At 37.4% G+C, this 17,632-nt stretch overlaps 1 protein-coding gene and 1 pseudogene across 2 annotated transcripts; both read right to left on the reverse strand.

Annotated features, from left to right (window-relative positions):
• Positions 1-4,401: 4,401 nt before the first annotated feature.
• On the reverse strand, positions 4,402-7,784 carry LOC308650722 (protocadherin beta-5-like; annotated as a pseudogene). Its single transcript has one exon. The product of its transcript is annotated as a protocadherin beta-5-like (transcript).
• Positions 7,785-14,706: 6,922 nt separating this feature from the next.
• Positions 14,707-17,632, reverse strand: LOC308650710 (protocadherin beta-5-like). Its single transcript, XM_081296953.1, has one exon. It carries the CDS (start codon positions 17,449-17,451, stop codon positions 15,064-15,066), a length of 2,388 nt encoding a protein of 795 aa, XP_081153079.1. The 5' UTR covers positions 17,452-17,632; the 3' UTR covers positions 14,707-15,063.

Below are 17,632 nucleotides of genomic sequence, written 5' to 3' on the forward strand. Positions count from 1 at the left end.
AAATTTCATTGTTCTTTTAGTTCACTGATTCATTCTTTGTCCTATCCATTTCCCTCTTGAGCCTATCCATTGAGGTTTCTTGTTTTAATTATTGCATATTTAATTTCTAAAATTTCCACTGGTATTCCTTTCCATCTTCCATTTTTTGTAAGACCATACATTTCTTCGCTGAAACTCTATTTTTCATTTATTTCAACCATGTTCATAATTGCTTGTTAAAGCACTTTATTAAATCTGTTTTGAAAACTTTCTTCAGATAATTCTAACATATATATCATCTTAGCATTAGAGAATCTATTAATTGTCTATTATATTTGATATCTTACTGATTCTTGATATGACCCAAATAGTACCTAACTATATGTACTTGTATCACCATTGTTCATAGTGAAAAAATTCAGAACTGTGAACAATAAATTTCAGCTATTTATGAACCACTCAGCCTATGGCATTTCATTATAGAAGCCAGAATTGGTGAAGACAATGATGTTTGTCAAATGGGTTTACTTCTGTATAGTCCAGTTTGTTCATCTCTTTAAAAATCATACCATTAAAATTATACCATTATTTGAAGGATTAAATGAGATATGTATAATGAATTTGAAAATAAATACAAAGAAAGTATATAGTATACATTATATATAATAGGTTATAAAGTTTAATAATTATTTCTCCTCAAGACCTTTCCTCAAAAATCTTAAGGGTCATTTATTTCTAAAGAAATCAAAGGAATCTTCTAGAGAACATTAAGACATTTAGTGGAGGTTTTGGAATCTCAGAGTAGAGTCTTTAGCATTTGGGCATATCAAGGATCACTTCCTGAAAAGAGCTCCCTGCCCAGTCATCTCAGCCCACTATAAAGTCACATCTGACATTATAAACCTGGCCCTGCACTGCCTCTCACAGAGCACCTTGTCAGAATTTCTATTCAGGATAGAGGTCTTAGTGGAAACCACCCTGTAATACAAAGGCAGAGAATATGTAAAAAGCAGCAGCTTCTTCAAATACTCTATCTATCCTTTTTTACATATAAACAGACAACCAGGGTGCGAAAGACATAAGAAAAAAGAGAAATATTTAACAAAAAAGAACAAGAAATAAATGAAAGAAAAAGGAAAAGTAGAAAGAAAAATGGACTCTGTAGCAAATAGATAATTCAGGATATGAAGTGAGTTGTGGAAAATGTGAAATGATACTTTGGAAAAGTCTCAATAACAAAGTTTTTAAGGATTTAAATATGACACCAAAATTAATAATACACTAGAAGGAACTCAAATTAAGAGATGTCAAAATATAAAATAAAAAAACACAACAAAGTAAAACGCTAATATAATAGAGAATTAATTATATAACTGATAAGCTCAAATCTCAGAAATAACAAGATAAAGTTAGGGATACAATTGGTAAGGGAATAGTAGTAGAGAGAAATATCTCAAAAATGAAAATATGTGAATTATCGGAATGTATAAATACATCAAGGGTCCAGAAAAATAAATGAAAAAGAACATAATATTATTGTGAAACTCAAATATCCTAATATAGAAAATTCTAAAATTTGAGAGGGAAGGTGACAGAAATTACACATATTATATTGCATATACATATGATTTATATATTTTATATATGTGTGTAAAAGAAGAGAGAACAAAAAGGATCAACAATCATATTGGGTAAGATTTATTAAAAATTTTAGATTAATAATCAATTCATAAACTATTTTAAGTTGCAGAGCAAGAATTCTTTATCTCACTGAATCATCAGTAGAGTATTAGGGAAAACTAATTTTCAGGCATGTAAGATATTAAGTTTTTCTCTATACATACTCTTTGGGGATGTCATTTGAGGATTTACTATAGCAAAGGGAGGGAATGAAAAAGGAAAGAAGGGGATGAGGGTCCCATCACACAATGAAATCAGATAGGAGAGAATGAAGACCAGAGAGCAGTTTGGTACAGATGCAGAGAACATTTAATTATTGTAGAAGCAAAAAGATAGAAGGCTCCAGGTAGAAAATATGGGAAGCTGAATTCATGATTGGGATTTTGAAAAAATGTGAAGATGAGGTAGGATAAACTCGTGAAGTTTAAAAGGTGAATCTATTTGATCTTGATTTTAGGGGCATTCTTTTTTCAATGGCATAGGAAGCACAATGGTAGATCCAAGGAGCAGGTATGATATTACTTATCCCAAGTACTATGACTGCATAAGGGACAATATTTTGAGAGAGAGAATCAGCCACTAATAACCAGGGACTGTCCTGACACTCTCAGGTAGGTCAAGATCTCCTACAGAACATGAACCATCTCACCCAACACCAATATCAAAAAAGACCTTGGTGATTCTGATTAAGTGCCACAGTCTGGCTGGGCACAAAATAACCCAGCCGCCACACAGCCTTGTAGGTTCAAAACAGGAACTCCTTTATTCTCCCACTCCCAACACAGCCTTGTAGGTTCAAAACAGGAACTCCTTTATTCTCCCACTCCCAACAACGCCATGCAGTCCGCTTTCTCTCGGGACACACCACACACCAACCGGAAATCCCGCCTCCAGAAATCCCTCCTCCTGCACTTCCCTAACCAATGGGAACTCTCCGGGAATCCCCAGGAGAACTCCAAAGTAGCAGGCCAAGGCAGTCAGCAGGGGTCTAATATACACAGCTTAACATAACCATTATCATCTCCATGGCTTGGTGGCGTTTCCTCTCAACCACTCAGTTCTGGCAAAAATGCCATGCGTCATTTGGACTCAGCTATGGCTCTCAGCAATTAAGCAAAATGAAAATAAAATTACTTCATGGTTGAGCACAAGCCAAAATAAGAATATTGTTCAAACCAGGACAATGACCAAAGACTTCCAATTCCTTGCAAATATGAGTGAATGTTGCTTCTTCACCAATTATACTTTCATTTCACCTTGTTCTCCTCAACTCCTCAACGAAATTCAGTGAAATAGCTAATCATCCATTTCTTTCCCATTTTCTTAAAGTGTCTAATCCAGAGCTAACCCTTACTTCCTTAAACCCTCTCCAAATTTCCTATCACAAACTCAAATCCTAGAACTCCTTTATAAGTAGTACAAAAGTAACCCTGTTACTAAGGTGATCCACAGTTTCTTATTTTCTACAGTTTCCATTATTACAAAGAGTCAATAACCCCAACTTTATTTTGATAAAGTGTGTTCCTGGTGATGTTTGGTTGTAGGGAATTATGATTTATATTGTCACAAAAAGTAAAATTCAAATTCATATTTTCAGTTTCTAAAACATATCTATAGACAAGATGTGGTTAAAGGCAGAAGTTCACTGAAGGAGGTTGGAAAATGTAAGGGAAAATAGGAAAGAAAGAATAAGAATGTCTGCATTTTATCCATACAAAAATAAATGAAACTATTGTTAATGGATAATAAATGGACTTTTCAATTTGACAAGAGAAGTACCTGAAATAGTAGTATATTCTATGTGAAGATCATATAATTGAAGTTATTTTTGAATGCAGTACCCAGCAATCATAACAGTAAATTGTCAAAGAAAAAAATGCTTGATAAATTACTAATGTTGTTTGTAATTTACTAATTTAATCTACTAATCTAATTTGTAGATTGTCATAACCACATACCACAGATGGGTGGCTTAAATCACAGGTATATATTTTCTCACAGTTGTGGAGAATATAAGTCTCAGGTCAAGGTGTTGTTAGGATTTTTAAATTCTGAAGCCTCTCTCATAGATGATGATCTTATTCTGGTGACTTTACACGATCATCTCTGTGTATGCATGTATCTGGTATGTCTTTTCTCCATGCCTAATTTCCTTTTATAATGACACCAGTTTTATTGGTTTAGGGCCTACACAAACCACCTAATATTAATGTAATTCCCTCTTCATAGGCCCTATCTCTAAGCAAGATCATATTCTGAGGTAGTGGGATTTCTGATGTCATATGAAACTGGAAGGGATGGGAATTCAATTCAACCCAAAATAATTATAAAAATATTAACTAATATTAAGGATAGATGTTGTAAGAGTTTTTTTTTGGAAGTTTTTAAAATGCTTTCTAATGGGATAAAATTTTAAAAACCAGACAATAGCATGTGAATGACTGGGTACATCTAGATGTTGTGGATAGTGTAAATGGCAAAATCACTTTGGAAAACTATTTGGAAATGTCTACTAAGAGTAAATATGTACCTACAAAATAAGCAGTAATTCCATCCCTTAGTGTCCAACAAAACTGCAAAGTCCAAAGACATTGCAAGAATGTTCAGAGTAGTCTGATTCATAACAGTCAATTCATGCACCAACCCATATATGTGGCTAGATGATATTCAATGAATTTTAATAAACATTGATAGACTAATACAGTGAAGTAATGAGTAATACAGCAATGAGAATGAAAAAGTTAAGCAGAATAATGAATAAATTTCATAAAATATTGAGCAAAAGCAACTATACACAAGGCAGTTCATAGTCTATTATTACATTTATATAAATTCAAAAGGGGCAAAAATAAACTATGCTATGGCGAGGACATATGTCAGTTATACTTGGGTTCGCAGTGATTTTAAGGAGAAATTTGTGTTGAGTGCAATACAAATGTTTCATTTTCTCAAGTTGCTCATGGCAATTACATTTGCTATGTGAAAATACATACAGCTGAATATTACATTCATTTTGCTTTCTGTATGCTATATATCAATTTAAAAAGTTTTTCCAAAAAAAAATATTTGCCAAGGAGGCTTAAGGTTGCAAAATAAGAGTAGATGTTGTTGCATTTTATTATGGTTTCTCACATACTGGACTTGTAATCATATGCATTCATTTGGAAACAAAAAGAATAAAATGAAGTGATTTTTTTTTCAATTTAACACCTAAAATCCTTGAGTGGGATGAAACAGAATGAGTACCATATAAGGAAAAGTTCCAGTTGAATTTATTAAGCCAGTTACCATGACAAATATACAAAACTAAAAATATAAGGGAAAAAACAACCCTTAGCATGAATTTGTAATGACAGTGCATAAATGCAATAAAGTAAAATTGAGTTTTCCAAAGTTGGACAACACCAGCGAACAACTCCACTACAGAAGGGAAATCACAGCTATACTTCAAGGGGGACTTTTCCTCCATGACACACTGTAACTCTTAATACAGGAAAATTATAGATAAGGGGTAGAAAACACTGCAATATAATCAGATTCCATTAATTCAAAATTATTCCTGAAGGTGCCATTTTAATGGGTTGCTTCTCTTGCACTCTTGGGAGATACATTGTGGAATATGGGCTTCAAGAACTTGAAGTCGCTAGTCCCAGAGTCGCTGGTCAAACAAACCTCATACTGGTAGCTCTGAGACAGTGTCCCGGTGCCCCTGACATCCATCAGGTGGCCAGAAAAGTGGCCCTCAGGCACAGAGCAGACACCCAGCAGCGCCGCCCTATGCCTCCTGCACAGCTTCACCGCCATGAACACCAGCACAGAGAAGAGGAAGAGCGATGACACCGAGGCCAAGGCGATGACCAAGTAGACAGTGAGCGAGTCCCCCTGCGAGCGCTCAGGCGCCACTTCCGGGAGCGGCAGGTAGGGCTGGGAGAAGCCATCCACCAGCAGCACGTGCAGCGTGACGCTGGCAGACAGCGGAGGCTCGCCATTGTCCTTGACCAGCACCACCAGCCTGTGCCTGGCCGCGTCGCGCTCGCTCAGCAGCCTGGCGGTGCGCACCTCGCCATTGTGCGCCCACACGCCAAACAGCCCTGGCTCCGTGGCCTTGAGCAGCTGGTATGACAGCCAGGCTTTCTGACCCGAGTCTCCATCCACCGCCACCACCTTGGTGACCAGGTAGCCCTGCTCTGCCGCCCTGGGAACCAGCTCAGTGCAGGGCACAGAGGCGTTCTGCATTGGGTACAGCACGAAGGGCGAGTTGTCATTGTCGTCCAGCACCACCACTCGCACCAGCACCTGGCTGCTGAGCGCGGGCGAGCCTTGGTCGGTGGCGCCCACGTGGAACTCGAACGCCTGCAGGGCCTCGAAGTCCAGCGCCCTCAGCGCGAACAGCTGCCCATTGTCTGCGTTGATGGAGACCAGCGAGGCGAGGGGCAGGTGTGGGTCCTGGGTTGGCAGCAGCGAGTAGGTGATCTGGGCATTGGTGCCTGAGTCTCTGTCTGTGGCGCTGACACTGCCTATGTGCAGGGCGGGGCTGTTGTTCTCATGAACTAACAGCTTGTAAGACGTTTGGGAGAAAGCAGGGGCCTTGTCGTTAACATCAGAGACGAAGACAGTTATGCTGTGCTCCGTTTCCAACCTGGGCGTCCCCAAGTCGGTCACTGTGATGATGATGTTGTACTCTGCTCTGCTCTCTCTGTCTAGTGGCCCCTCTGTCACCAAGGTATAAAAGTTCTTAAATGTGGGCTTCAAGAGGAAGGGGAGATCGTTTTCTATGGAGCAAACCATCCTACCATTGTCCCCAGAGTCTGGATCAGAAACGCTGAAAATGGCAACTACAGTCTCTGGGGAGTTTTCTGGGATAGAGCTGCTGAGTGTCGACATGGTTAGTTCAGGAGCATTGTCATTCACATCCACCACTTCTATGGCCACTGTGCATTTTCCTGAGAAGCCCCCACTGTCTGTGGCTACAATTTCCACGTTATAATATTGAGTTGTCTCGAAATCCAATGCTCTTTGCAGACGAATTTCTCCTGTTATTTGGTCTGTTACAAATGGTTGAGAAACTTCATTACCTTGGAATAGTGTGTATGATACACTCCCATATGGTCCTGCATCTAAATCTTGAGCAGAAACAACAAGAACTAACGAGTTTATAGGACTGTTCTCAGGAACCTGTACCTCATACAGGGACTGTAAAAATTTGGGAGCATTATCATTGATGTCTACTACTTCAATGTATACTGTCATGATCCCAGATCTGGGTGTCACCCCACCATCCAGTGCTGTGAGGATTAAACTGAGCTCAGACTCTTCCTCCCGGTCCAGGGCTTTGTCCAACACCAGCTCTGGGTATTTTCTGCCATCCCCATGACTATGAGTAACAACACGAAAATTGGAGTTGGGGCTGATTGTGTAGTTCTGAACGCTATTGCTACCCATGTCCAAGTCCTGAGCTGATTTCAAGGGAAATACAGTCCCTGGCTGGGCGCTCTCTGGGATTCTAAGGATCATTTCCCTTTCTAGGAACTCTGGAGAATGGTCATTTACATCTGTGAGTTGCACATCAATTTGAAACAACTGCACCGGGTTTTCTAGTAACAGTTGGAAATGCAATATACAGGGTTCTGTCGCCCCACACAGCACCTCTCGGTCTAGTTTTTCCTGTAGAAGCAAATTGCCGGTTTTTTCATCTGCAAGAGCTGATTGCTGCCTTTGTGATGGATTCGCGGGCCCCGAGTGGCCAGCTCCCCCACCCTGAGCCCCAGATCTTTTGCCAGGTTGGCCACAGAGTAGCCACTTTCTGTTTCTTCTGGCATGGAATATCTAATTGCTTCAGAGTCAGTCTCCCACAAAAACAACAGCATAGCAAAGAAAATGACTTGCCTTTTCTGCAGGGATTTTGCTGGAGCAGTCTGCATTGTTCAAATCCTTCCAGAAGATGCAGTTCCTTCAACTCGGTATACAGTCCACTCAAACGACTTTGTTAAATAATCTTGAGTTAAATATTTCTGTCTGACATGCACTTAGAATGATCCCTTCTCTGAAGATCTGTCTCCTGGAGCTCACCTACAATGCCTCCTTATTTTAGGGAGCTTTCAGAGTTCTGATTCCTGGTTCAATGGCGTCTGAGGCATCCAAGTGCCCAATAATCACATTCTTATCCTGCAGCGCCACCAGGCGTCCTTATTTACTATTGCGTATGATATTTGCTATTTTATTCTAAATTCTAATACTGCCTTGTATCAATATCCTTTTAATCACAAATCTCCCTTTGTTGTATCCTCAAGTTATTAGAAGTTCTAAATAAACATTTTCTGAGTGAATGCTCAGTTCAAGAATACTTTTTAAACTAACACATGCCTCCAATCCCTGTGGCTAGGGTGGCTGAAGGAGAAACATTGTATATTTAAAGTCATCTTTGGGAACTTAGGGAGACCCTGTCTCAAAATAAAAAATAAAACTAGGTATACCGTTCAGTGGTTATGTGCCCCTCTGGTCCATCTCTGGTACCAAAAATAAACAAACAAACATAGATGGAATGATGTTAAGATTCTCTGTAATAGTAACTTTTGAGTACAAGAAGAAACTTTCTTGGTTCATAGATTATAGTAAAAAATAATTTGTAGTGGATACATAAAAATTCTAAAGTTTTACAAAATTACTTTAATTTTGAGGCATAATATACTTGCAGAAAAGGCACAAATATAAATGTACCATGCTGAATTTAAAGTTGGATCCATTCGTGTAAATAGAATGTAGATTAAAAATAGAGTGCTGCCCAAACTCAGCAAGTTCTCTCCTGCCACTGTCTAATTAGTAAATTTCCCCATATCATAAGCTCTATCCTGAATTCTCCTGTCATAGTTTTTTTCCTTTTTGCTTCTTGTACTCATACATATGGAGTTATAGTGCATAACTCTCATGTCTGTCTTCTTTCATTCAACATATGTTTATAAAATTAATAGGTGGCATATCATTCTGATTTATTTCATTCTCATTACTTTACAATAGTTTTGTGTATAAATATAATCATGATTTATATGCATTCTTCAGTTCATGAACATCCATCCAGTTTTGAGCCTTTTTTTCAGTAATATTGTTATGAACATTCTTGTCTTATAGTGATCATGTAAATGTAACTATTCTGAATATATTTATATTAGTTGTATTGCTGTGCATCATACGCACACATCTATTTAGTATTAGCAAATACTGTGTAACATTTTTCATAGGTAGTTTTTCCAGTACCAATAAAGTATGAGAGTTCCAGTTGCTCCACATCCTTGTCAACATTCGATGTTGTCATTTCAGTTCTAACCACTCTATTGAGTATGTGGTGATATAATTTTGTAATTCTGATTTGTATTTCTCTGGTGATTAACAAAATTATTTACGTTCTCACATATTTATTTATATTAGGATATATTCTTGTAAAGTACTTGTTCAAGATGTTTGTCATTTTTCTTATTGGGTCATTAGCATCTTTCCTTTTGTGGTCTGTAGAAGTGTCTTTGATATTCTGGGTGTAGGACCTTTTATATAATATAGTACAAATATATTATATATTATATATCTTCTCCCAATCTATGTTTTATATTTTAATTTCTATCAATGGTGTCTTTTATAAAAAAAAACTAATTTAGTTTAATTTATAAATACTTTTCACTTTTGGTTAGCATTTTTGTGTTCTGTTTAAATCTTTGCATACACAAAGGTCTTATTCTTATATATTTTGAAATATTAATTACTGTTTTTCTTCTAAAGCTGTAATCAAACTATTTTTTCAAATGAATCTGGTTAGAGCCAAAAATTTTCTACATACCTTTATAACATTTATTGAAAAGTTAATACATTCAAAATTATTTCAGAAGCCTCATTCCTCTTATAAATTAGGTGATTTCAGATCTGCTCAAGTATTCAATTTTTTCTGTTTGTTCATCCTGCAGTACCACATTGCCTTAGTTAATATAGCTTTGTCATGGGTTTTATTATTTGAAATTAAGGCTTCCTTTTAAAAAAATAGACTATTTTAAAGAACAGATTTAGAGTCACAGAAAAAAATGATCATAGTGTACAAAGATACACCATGTTGGCAAAAATTGTTCACAAAATCTACTTCTTATTTCCAAAATGTCTGTAGGATTTTTAGTGATGTTTCTTTTTTTACTCCTAATAATGATAATTTGTATTTTTATTAGTTTACTTGATTAATCTAAAGAGCTTTAATTTTACTAATAACTATGAATAACCCACTTTAAATTTCACCAATTTTCTCATCTATTTTATTGTTTTCCTTATGTGTATTTTGTGTGTATAACTATCTTCATTATTCATATTTGAATTGCTGTTTTTTTCTATCTTCTTGAGATCAAATCTTTCATTATTGATTTTTAGACTTCCTTTTCTAATATGTGCATTTAAGGCTTTACATTTCCTAGTTGTGTTTTTATATGTCAGTTCTTGATATTTTTTTTACCCAGTTCAAACTATTTGGGAATATCTGTTGTGATTTCTTCTTTGACTCATTGATGTTATTATTTAATTTTGAAGCATTGGGGGTTTCTTGTAATATTTTAATTTCTGCATTGTTCTGCTGCAGTCAGAAAGCAGAGAGGCTTGTTTTATGATCTAGAATATAGACAATTTTCATATTTTATTTGTATGTAAGAAGAATGTGTGTTTAGTGTGTTATGTATGTCAGTGTATTTGAATATGATGTTTGTGTTGTGCAGCACTTCAGTGTTCATGTGTCTGTGTTGTCTTCTTATTCTGTTAGGAATGGACAAAGGTATATGAACTCTCACAATGTGGTTGTGGTTTGTATTTTAGTAGTTAGAGAAATATTCAGTCTTGGATTCCACTTATTTCTTTGCCTTTTTATTATTATGAAACAGCTGTCTTCATCACTAGTGAAGAATCTTAAAGTCTCCTTTGTTTTATATGAATATAGCTATATTAAATATATTTTGGCTAGTGTACTAAACACACTATCCCATTCTTAACTTTCAATCTTTGTTTTCTCTCTTTCTCTCTCACACACATTTATTTGGTAGTATGTGTTTGAGTTGTTCTTAAATATAGTCTGAATATTTTGATTGTTTAATTAAATTACTTCAATTATTATTATATCTTTCAATCCACACTTACTAACTATGCTTCCATTTGCTTCTAAGGTTTTGTTCTTCTTTGTTCTTCTTTTAGATTATTGAAATACCTATTATTTTTTATGCACCTTCAGTTACTTTATGGCTGTTATTTATTATAAGATATAACTGTTATCTACACTATTTCTACTTTCATGAGATAATCCTTGGAACCTTAGAAATCTCTACTCTACACCTGTACCTTGATGTTCTTGCAATTATGAATTTAAATGTCATATCCTTTAAGAAACTGCCATGTTAGAGTCTGTAAACAAGTCAGGATGGCGCCTGGCATTTTGCCAGAGGGAGTGGTTTGTGAGGTGGCGCCAGCGAGCCATTAAGTGTGGAGATTCCTTATTGGTTGACTGCTGTATCTAGTTTATGTTAATTAAGATAAGCTGTGTGGAATGTATAAAAACCCCTCTGGTCCTACAATAAACGGCTCCCACTCCTGCTATATCAATCTACACAAGTTGTTTGTCACCCCCCCCCCCGGTTTATTTTGCCCAGCCAGCCGGGCTGCGGCACTGCCACAATTGCCTAAAGTAACATTAGATCAATACTTATTTATATTTACTCTTCCTGTCTCTTTCTATTTCTTCCTGTAATTCTGTGATCTGTTTAGGACTCTTTCCTTTTGTTTAATGATTTATACTAAAAGTATTTCTTTTAGTGTAGATATGACTGATTCAGTTTTTATTTGTTTGTAGAAAAACATGTTAGAATACCCTGTTTGATGGTTATGTTTTCTGATAATAGAATTCTAGTTTTGGTAAAATTTTCCTTCAGGATCCTTAAAACATTAATTCTTTGCCTGTTGGTTTCATTGATTTATGTTAAAAAGTTCTTCATTTTACTTATGCTTTTTTAGAAGTAATATGTCGCTTTTGTGTAGTTGCTTTAAAATCTTTTTCATTTTGTCATGAGCAACTTTCCTATAATATGCCTAGTGTACTTTGTTTTTATTTATCCTAATTAGGTTTCTCTTAATATATTGAAGGGGAACCACTTTCATCAGTCTTGTCATTTTTTGTTTAACTATTGCTTATTACACACTCTTACTCTCTCTTATCCTAGGATTATGATATGTATGAGTTTTTCATTATACTCCACATGTTACTAATATGCTTTTCTATATTTTTCATTATTTTTCTATTTGTATTTTTATTTTTTATATCAGCCTAACTGCATATACTGATACTTTATTCCCTTATGTCTATGATATTAAATCATTTAGTTTTGTATCAGGTATGATATTTCTTAGTTATAGAACAAATTTCCATTTTTAAATTTCAATTGTTTGATGAAATTCTCTTCATATCTATTTTCTCTATTGTTCCTTATTTTCGGCATATTAGCCATACTTATTTTAACATGTATGTCAATTAATTCAAATATCTGGATTATCCCAGCATTTGGGGGGTTTAGGTTTTTGCTCGTTTTATCTGTACCATCCAGTTGTGTGTTTATGTGTTTCCCTGTGCACATATACATGCTTATGCATCTACTAATTTTTTATTGAATGTTGGATATTTATGTAAAACATTGTTCAGGATCAAGATGATATTATCTTCCTACAGGAAAAGCTCACTCTTTCTTCTGGTACCTTGACAGAGCCCTATCTAAACAAACCATTTTAATCAAAACAGGCACTGGGATCAATCAAGATTCTCTGAAGTCCTGATATCTAGCCCTACAGAGTTTTCAGTGGAGAATTTAGTATATCCTCTATGATTCCTTCCTATGAAATCCCAAACTCTAATATTTGTATAAGCAAGAAAAACTTTACTCTGCTTTTCAAGAATTTTCCACTTAAGTTTTTAGTGTTCACTGAGCTGCTCTGAGTTTGACAAATGCTCTGAGGGGAAACTCGTTCTGAGCTTGAATCCTCCAGTCTTCCAAAGGATACTGAAGTTATTCTGTTCCTAACAAAAAACTGTTGGTTGTTTTCAGATTTACCCAATTTCTTTTGGGGAAAATTGACTGTAGGATTTAGTTCTTCTCCCCAGTGATATTCCTTCTCAAAAATCTTAGCCCATTCAGGTATTATTATATCATATATTTTCTGCTGCTCCACAGAGATGATTTTTGTCTTATGGCCAGTTTTAAAGGTTGTTTTATGCTTCCAGATAATGCATGTAATCTGAAAGTAGAACCCCAGTAAATACATGCATGTTTTAACTTCACACTTTTAAAATATATTTTGTAATTTTTTATTATAAAAGGAGACTTTAATGTGGTATGGGCCATATTGACTTCAGTAGAATTTCTGCCCGTCAAATAGCACATGTTAAATGCATTACAGACAACAGCAAAATAATTATAAAAGATGCATTTGTAATAGAGGCATTTGAGAAAAAGCATATTTAAATCTGTGTCATTATTAGAATATTAGCCTCCATTCTCTATCCTGGTTTGATAACAGTAAAATTGGTTTACTTTCATTTGGTATGCATGTTGTGAATATTATCTGGATCATTTTCACTACAAAATTCCAGGAACTAAATTTTAAAATGTTGATCTTTTCTACATTCTGGAGCTATCAACTAGCTAGTAAGGAATGATCCAAACTTTATGAATGCACACACGAATGAGATGGGTTCTGTATGATCATTTGTCCAGTCAAATTAGATTCTTGAAAAGTGAAATTAAATTTTCATGATCTTGAGATAGACTGGTGAAAACTTAAACAAGACTTATTACTTTTCATAGAAAAATATTCATTTAAATAAGTGATAATAAATAAGGGAGAAATCAATAATGTTAATTACCATATTTATATCTTGTATATTTGTTTGTATTTAATTCTGGTCTCACATTTAACTCTTCCTCACTTCAACTTTTCAATTAAGTGATGGCTAAAAACTGTGTTTCAAGAATGATTTAAACGTCAGTAATTTTCTTTTTTTTATTATGTCCTCAGAAAAATTATTAATTCAGGGAAAAGCACAAGATTTAATATCCAGTAAAATAATATTTGAGATTTATAAATAAATATTACATTATAAAATAAGCTTTTTAACTGTTCATCTTATGCCAGAAGTCCTATGAAATTGTCTTATATCCATATACATTTAACCCGTTTGGAATCACACAATCAATTAACTAGGCTTATTTAACAGCTTAGAACTATTATAATTCAGATAAATTCATTACTGTTCAAGCTACCTAAGATCAAAATAATACTTAGTTCATACAAATGTAACTTTGATGTCATTGAAAAATTAAATTTAAATAATATTAAAGAATAAAACTGAAGATAATTAAACATCAAAAAGAAGTTATTATGTTGTCGATAAAGACTGTTCACATCTACAAAGTGCAAAATCTATGATCAGCCAAAAAGAACTAAACAGGACAGCCAAAATGCAGAAGAATTTTCCTGATTTTTGAAAAGCAGGGAGAAACTGCAGAAAAACAGCAAATTCCACTTTATCATCTATTTATAAAGCAAAAGGACAAGGAGATATATGAGGCCCTCAAGAGTCCTGAAATTATTTGGAGAGATTTGGGGCATAATTCAGGCTCGAAGATTATTCTTTGAATATTATTATGTAAAAAAGTGATTTAACAGTTTTAGTTTAGTTTTTAGTTCAGTGAAGTGGATGGCAAATTATATCAGTTTCCCTATAGTTTATCATAAATGACAATTATTTAAAAATTTTAAATCCTAGTATTTATGGAACAGTTACAATATTTTAGGTTAAGTACCAACTAAATACATATCATTGCCTTACGTATGTGGTGCTCACAACAGGAGAGGGCCACACTTTTTGTATAAATATTTTAATGAAGATAATGTTGACATTCAATTTGAGAAAAACAAGTAGGACTAGGTTTTATGGGCTTAGTCTGATATTATAGTGAACCACAAATTTAGTTAAAGGTGAACACTCTGGTATTGAAATATGAAATTATGTGTTAAAGATGTGTGCCACAAATACATGGAAATTCAAGCTTTCATACAAGCCTTTAAATGGTTTATGAAATTTATTAAGTGCATTAAAATAAGAAGTTTTTGACTACTTGCTAAATTTACAATTGGGGAAAACTAACCATTAAGATTAGATCAATTATGAGGAAAATACATACTTCATATGCCTAAAAATGCTAATACCAATAACAAGAACAAACTTAGAGCTACCAGGAACATACATAGGTTTGGAATAGTGGTTAGAATACTTTAACAGCACTAGAATTCCTAAAGAAATAAATTGCAATAGAAAGTTGACAAAATAGTGAGAACGAAATACAACAATTAGTTGAATACAAAGCTATTTCTGCAGCTGGAATTTTCCTTAACTTCTCTCCCAGCATCCTGAACCAAAAGGTTAGGGAATATGGGCTTCAGGAATTTGAACTCACCAGTCCCAGAGTTTCCACCCAGACACACCTCATACTGGTAGCTCTGAGACAGTGTCCCTGTGCCACTGACGTCCACCAGGTGGCCAGGAAAGTGGCCCTCAGGCACAGAGCAGACACCCAGCGGCACCGCCCTGCGCCTCCTGCACAGCCTCACCACCACAAACACCAACACAGAGAAGAGGAAGAGCGAAGACACAGAGGCCAAGGCGATGACCAAGTAGACAGTGAGCGAGTCCCCCTGCGCGCGCTCGGGCGCCACTTCCGGGAGCGGCAGGTAGGGCTGGGAGAAGCCATCCACCAGCAGCACGTGCAGCGTGACGCTGGCAGACAGCGGAGGCTCGCCATTGTCCTTGACCAGCACCACCAGCCTGTGCCTGGCCGCGTCGCGCTCGCTCAGCAGCCTGGCGGTGCGCACCTCACCATTGTGCGCCCACACGCCAAACAGCCCGGGCTCCGTGGCCTTGAGCAGCTGGTATGACAGCCAGGCGTTCTGACCCGAGTCTCCATCCACCGCCACCACCTTGGTGACCAGGTAGCCCTGCTCTGCCGCCCTGGGAACCAGCTCTGTGCAGGGCACAGAGGCATTCTGCATTGGGTACAGCACGACGGGCGGGTTGTCATTGTCGTCCAGCACCACCACTCGCACCAGCGCCTGGCTGCTGAGCGCAGGCGAGCCTTGGTCTATGGCGCCCACGTGGAACTCGAACGCCTGCAGGGCCTCGAAGTCCAGCGCCCTCAGCGCGAACAGCTGCCCATTGTCTGCGTTGATGGAGACCAGCGAGGCGAGGGGCAGGTGTGGATCCGTGGTGGGCAGCAGCGAGTAAGTGATCTGGGCATTGGTGCCTGAGTCTCTGTCTGTGGCGTTGACACTGCCTATGTGCAGAGCGGGGCTGTTGTTCTCATGCACCAACAGCCTGTAGGACATTTGTGTGAAGGCAGGGGCATTGTCATTGACATCTGAGATGAGGAGGTTTATGCTGTGTTCGGTTTTCAAACTGGGTGTCCCCAAGTCAGTGACTGTGATGGTGATGTTGTACTCTGCTCTGCTCTCTCTGTCCAGCGGCCTCTCTGTCACCAAGGTGTAAAAGTTCTCAAATGTGGGCTTCAAGAGGAAGGGGAGATCGTTTTCTATGGAGCAAACCATCCTACCATTGTCCCCAGAGTCTGGATCAGAAACGCTGAAAATGGCAACTACAGTCTCTGGGGAGTTTTCTGGGATAGAGCTGCTGAGTGTCGACATGGTTAGTTCAGGAGCATTGTCATTCACATCCACCACTTCTATGGCCACTGTGCATTTTCCCACTAGGCCTCCACCATCTGTGGCTGCAATTTCTACAATATAATGTTGGGTTGCTTCAAAATCCAATGCCCTTTGGAGACGAATTTCTCCTGATTTTTCATGTATTACAAATGGTTGAAAAACTTCATCACCTTGAAATAAAGAATAGGCTACACTCCCGTGTGTTCCTGCATCTAAATCTCGAGCAGAGACAATGAGAACTAACGAATTTATGGGACTGTTCTCAGGAACTTGTACCTTATACAAAGACTGTAAAAATTCGGGGGCATTATCATTGATGTCTACCACCTCAATGCGAACTGTGATGGTCCCAGACCTGGGCGGCGCCCCACCATCCACTGCTGTGAGGGTTAAACTGAGCTCAGACTCTTCCTCCCGGTCCAGGGCTTTGTCCAACACCAGCTCTGGGTATTTTCTGCCATCTCCGCGATTGTGAGTAGCAACATGAAAATAGGAATTGGGGCTGATTGTGTAGTTCTGAACACTGTTGCTACCTATATCAAAGTCGTGAGCTGATTTCAAAGGAAACATCGTCCCTTGCTGTGCACTCTCTGGGATTCTAAGGATCATTTCCCTCTCTAGGAACTCTGGAGAATGGTCATTTATATCTGTCAGTTGCACATCAACTTTAAACAACTGCACTGGGTTTTCTAGTAACAGTTTGAAATGCAATATGCAGGGTTCTGTAGCCCCACACAGCACCTCCCGGTCTAGTTTTTCCTGTAGAAGCAAACTACCGGTTTTTACATCAAGCTGCAAGAGCTGTTTGCTGCCTTTGTGATGGATTCGCGCACCCCGAGTGGCCAGCTCTCCCACCCTGAGCCCCAGATCTTTTGCCAGGTTGGCCACAGAGTAGCCGCTTTCTGTTTCTTCTGGAATGGAATACCTAATTGCCTCAGAGTCAGCCTCCCACAAAAACAACAGCATAGCAAGAAAAATGACTTGCCTTTTCCGTGGCGTTTTATCTAGCTCTGCCTCCATTGTTCAGACGGGTCCAGAAGGTGCAGTTCCTTTTACTCTGTATGCAATCCACTCAGACGATTTGGTCAAATGTTTCTGTTTTTATACGCTTGGAACGAAGACCTTTCTGAAGATTTGTCTCCTGGAGCTCACCTAAAATGTCTGATTGTTGTAGGAAGCTTTCAGAGTGCTTCCCAGCTCA

Source organism: Spermophilus citellus, assembly GCF_964194105.1.
Source record: "Spermophilus citellus genome assembly, chromosome: 1".
NCBI lineage: Eukaryota > Metazoa > Chordata > Mammalia > Rodentia > Sciuridae > Spermophilus > Spermophilus citellus.

Bases quoted from the DNA above. Each gene is read 5' to 3' on its own strand.
- LOC308650710 (XM_081296953.1), bottom strand. From the start codon at position 17,451: ATGGAGGCAGAGCTAGATAAAACGCCACGGAAAAGGCAAGTCATTTTT.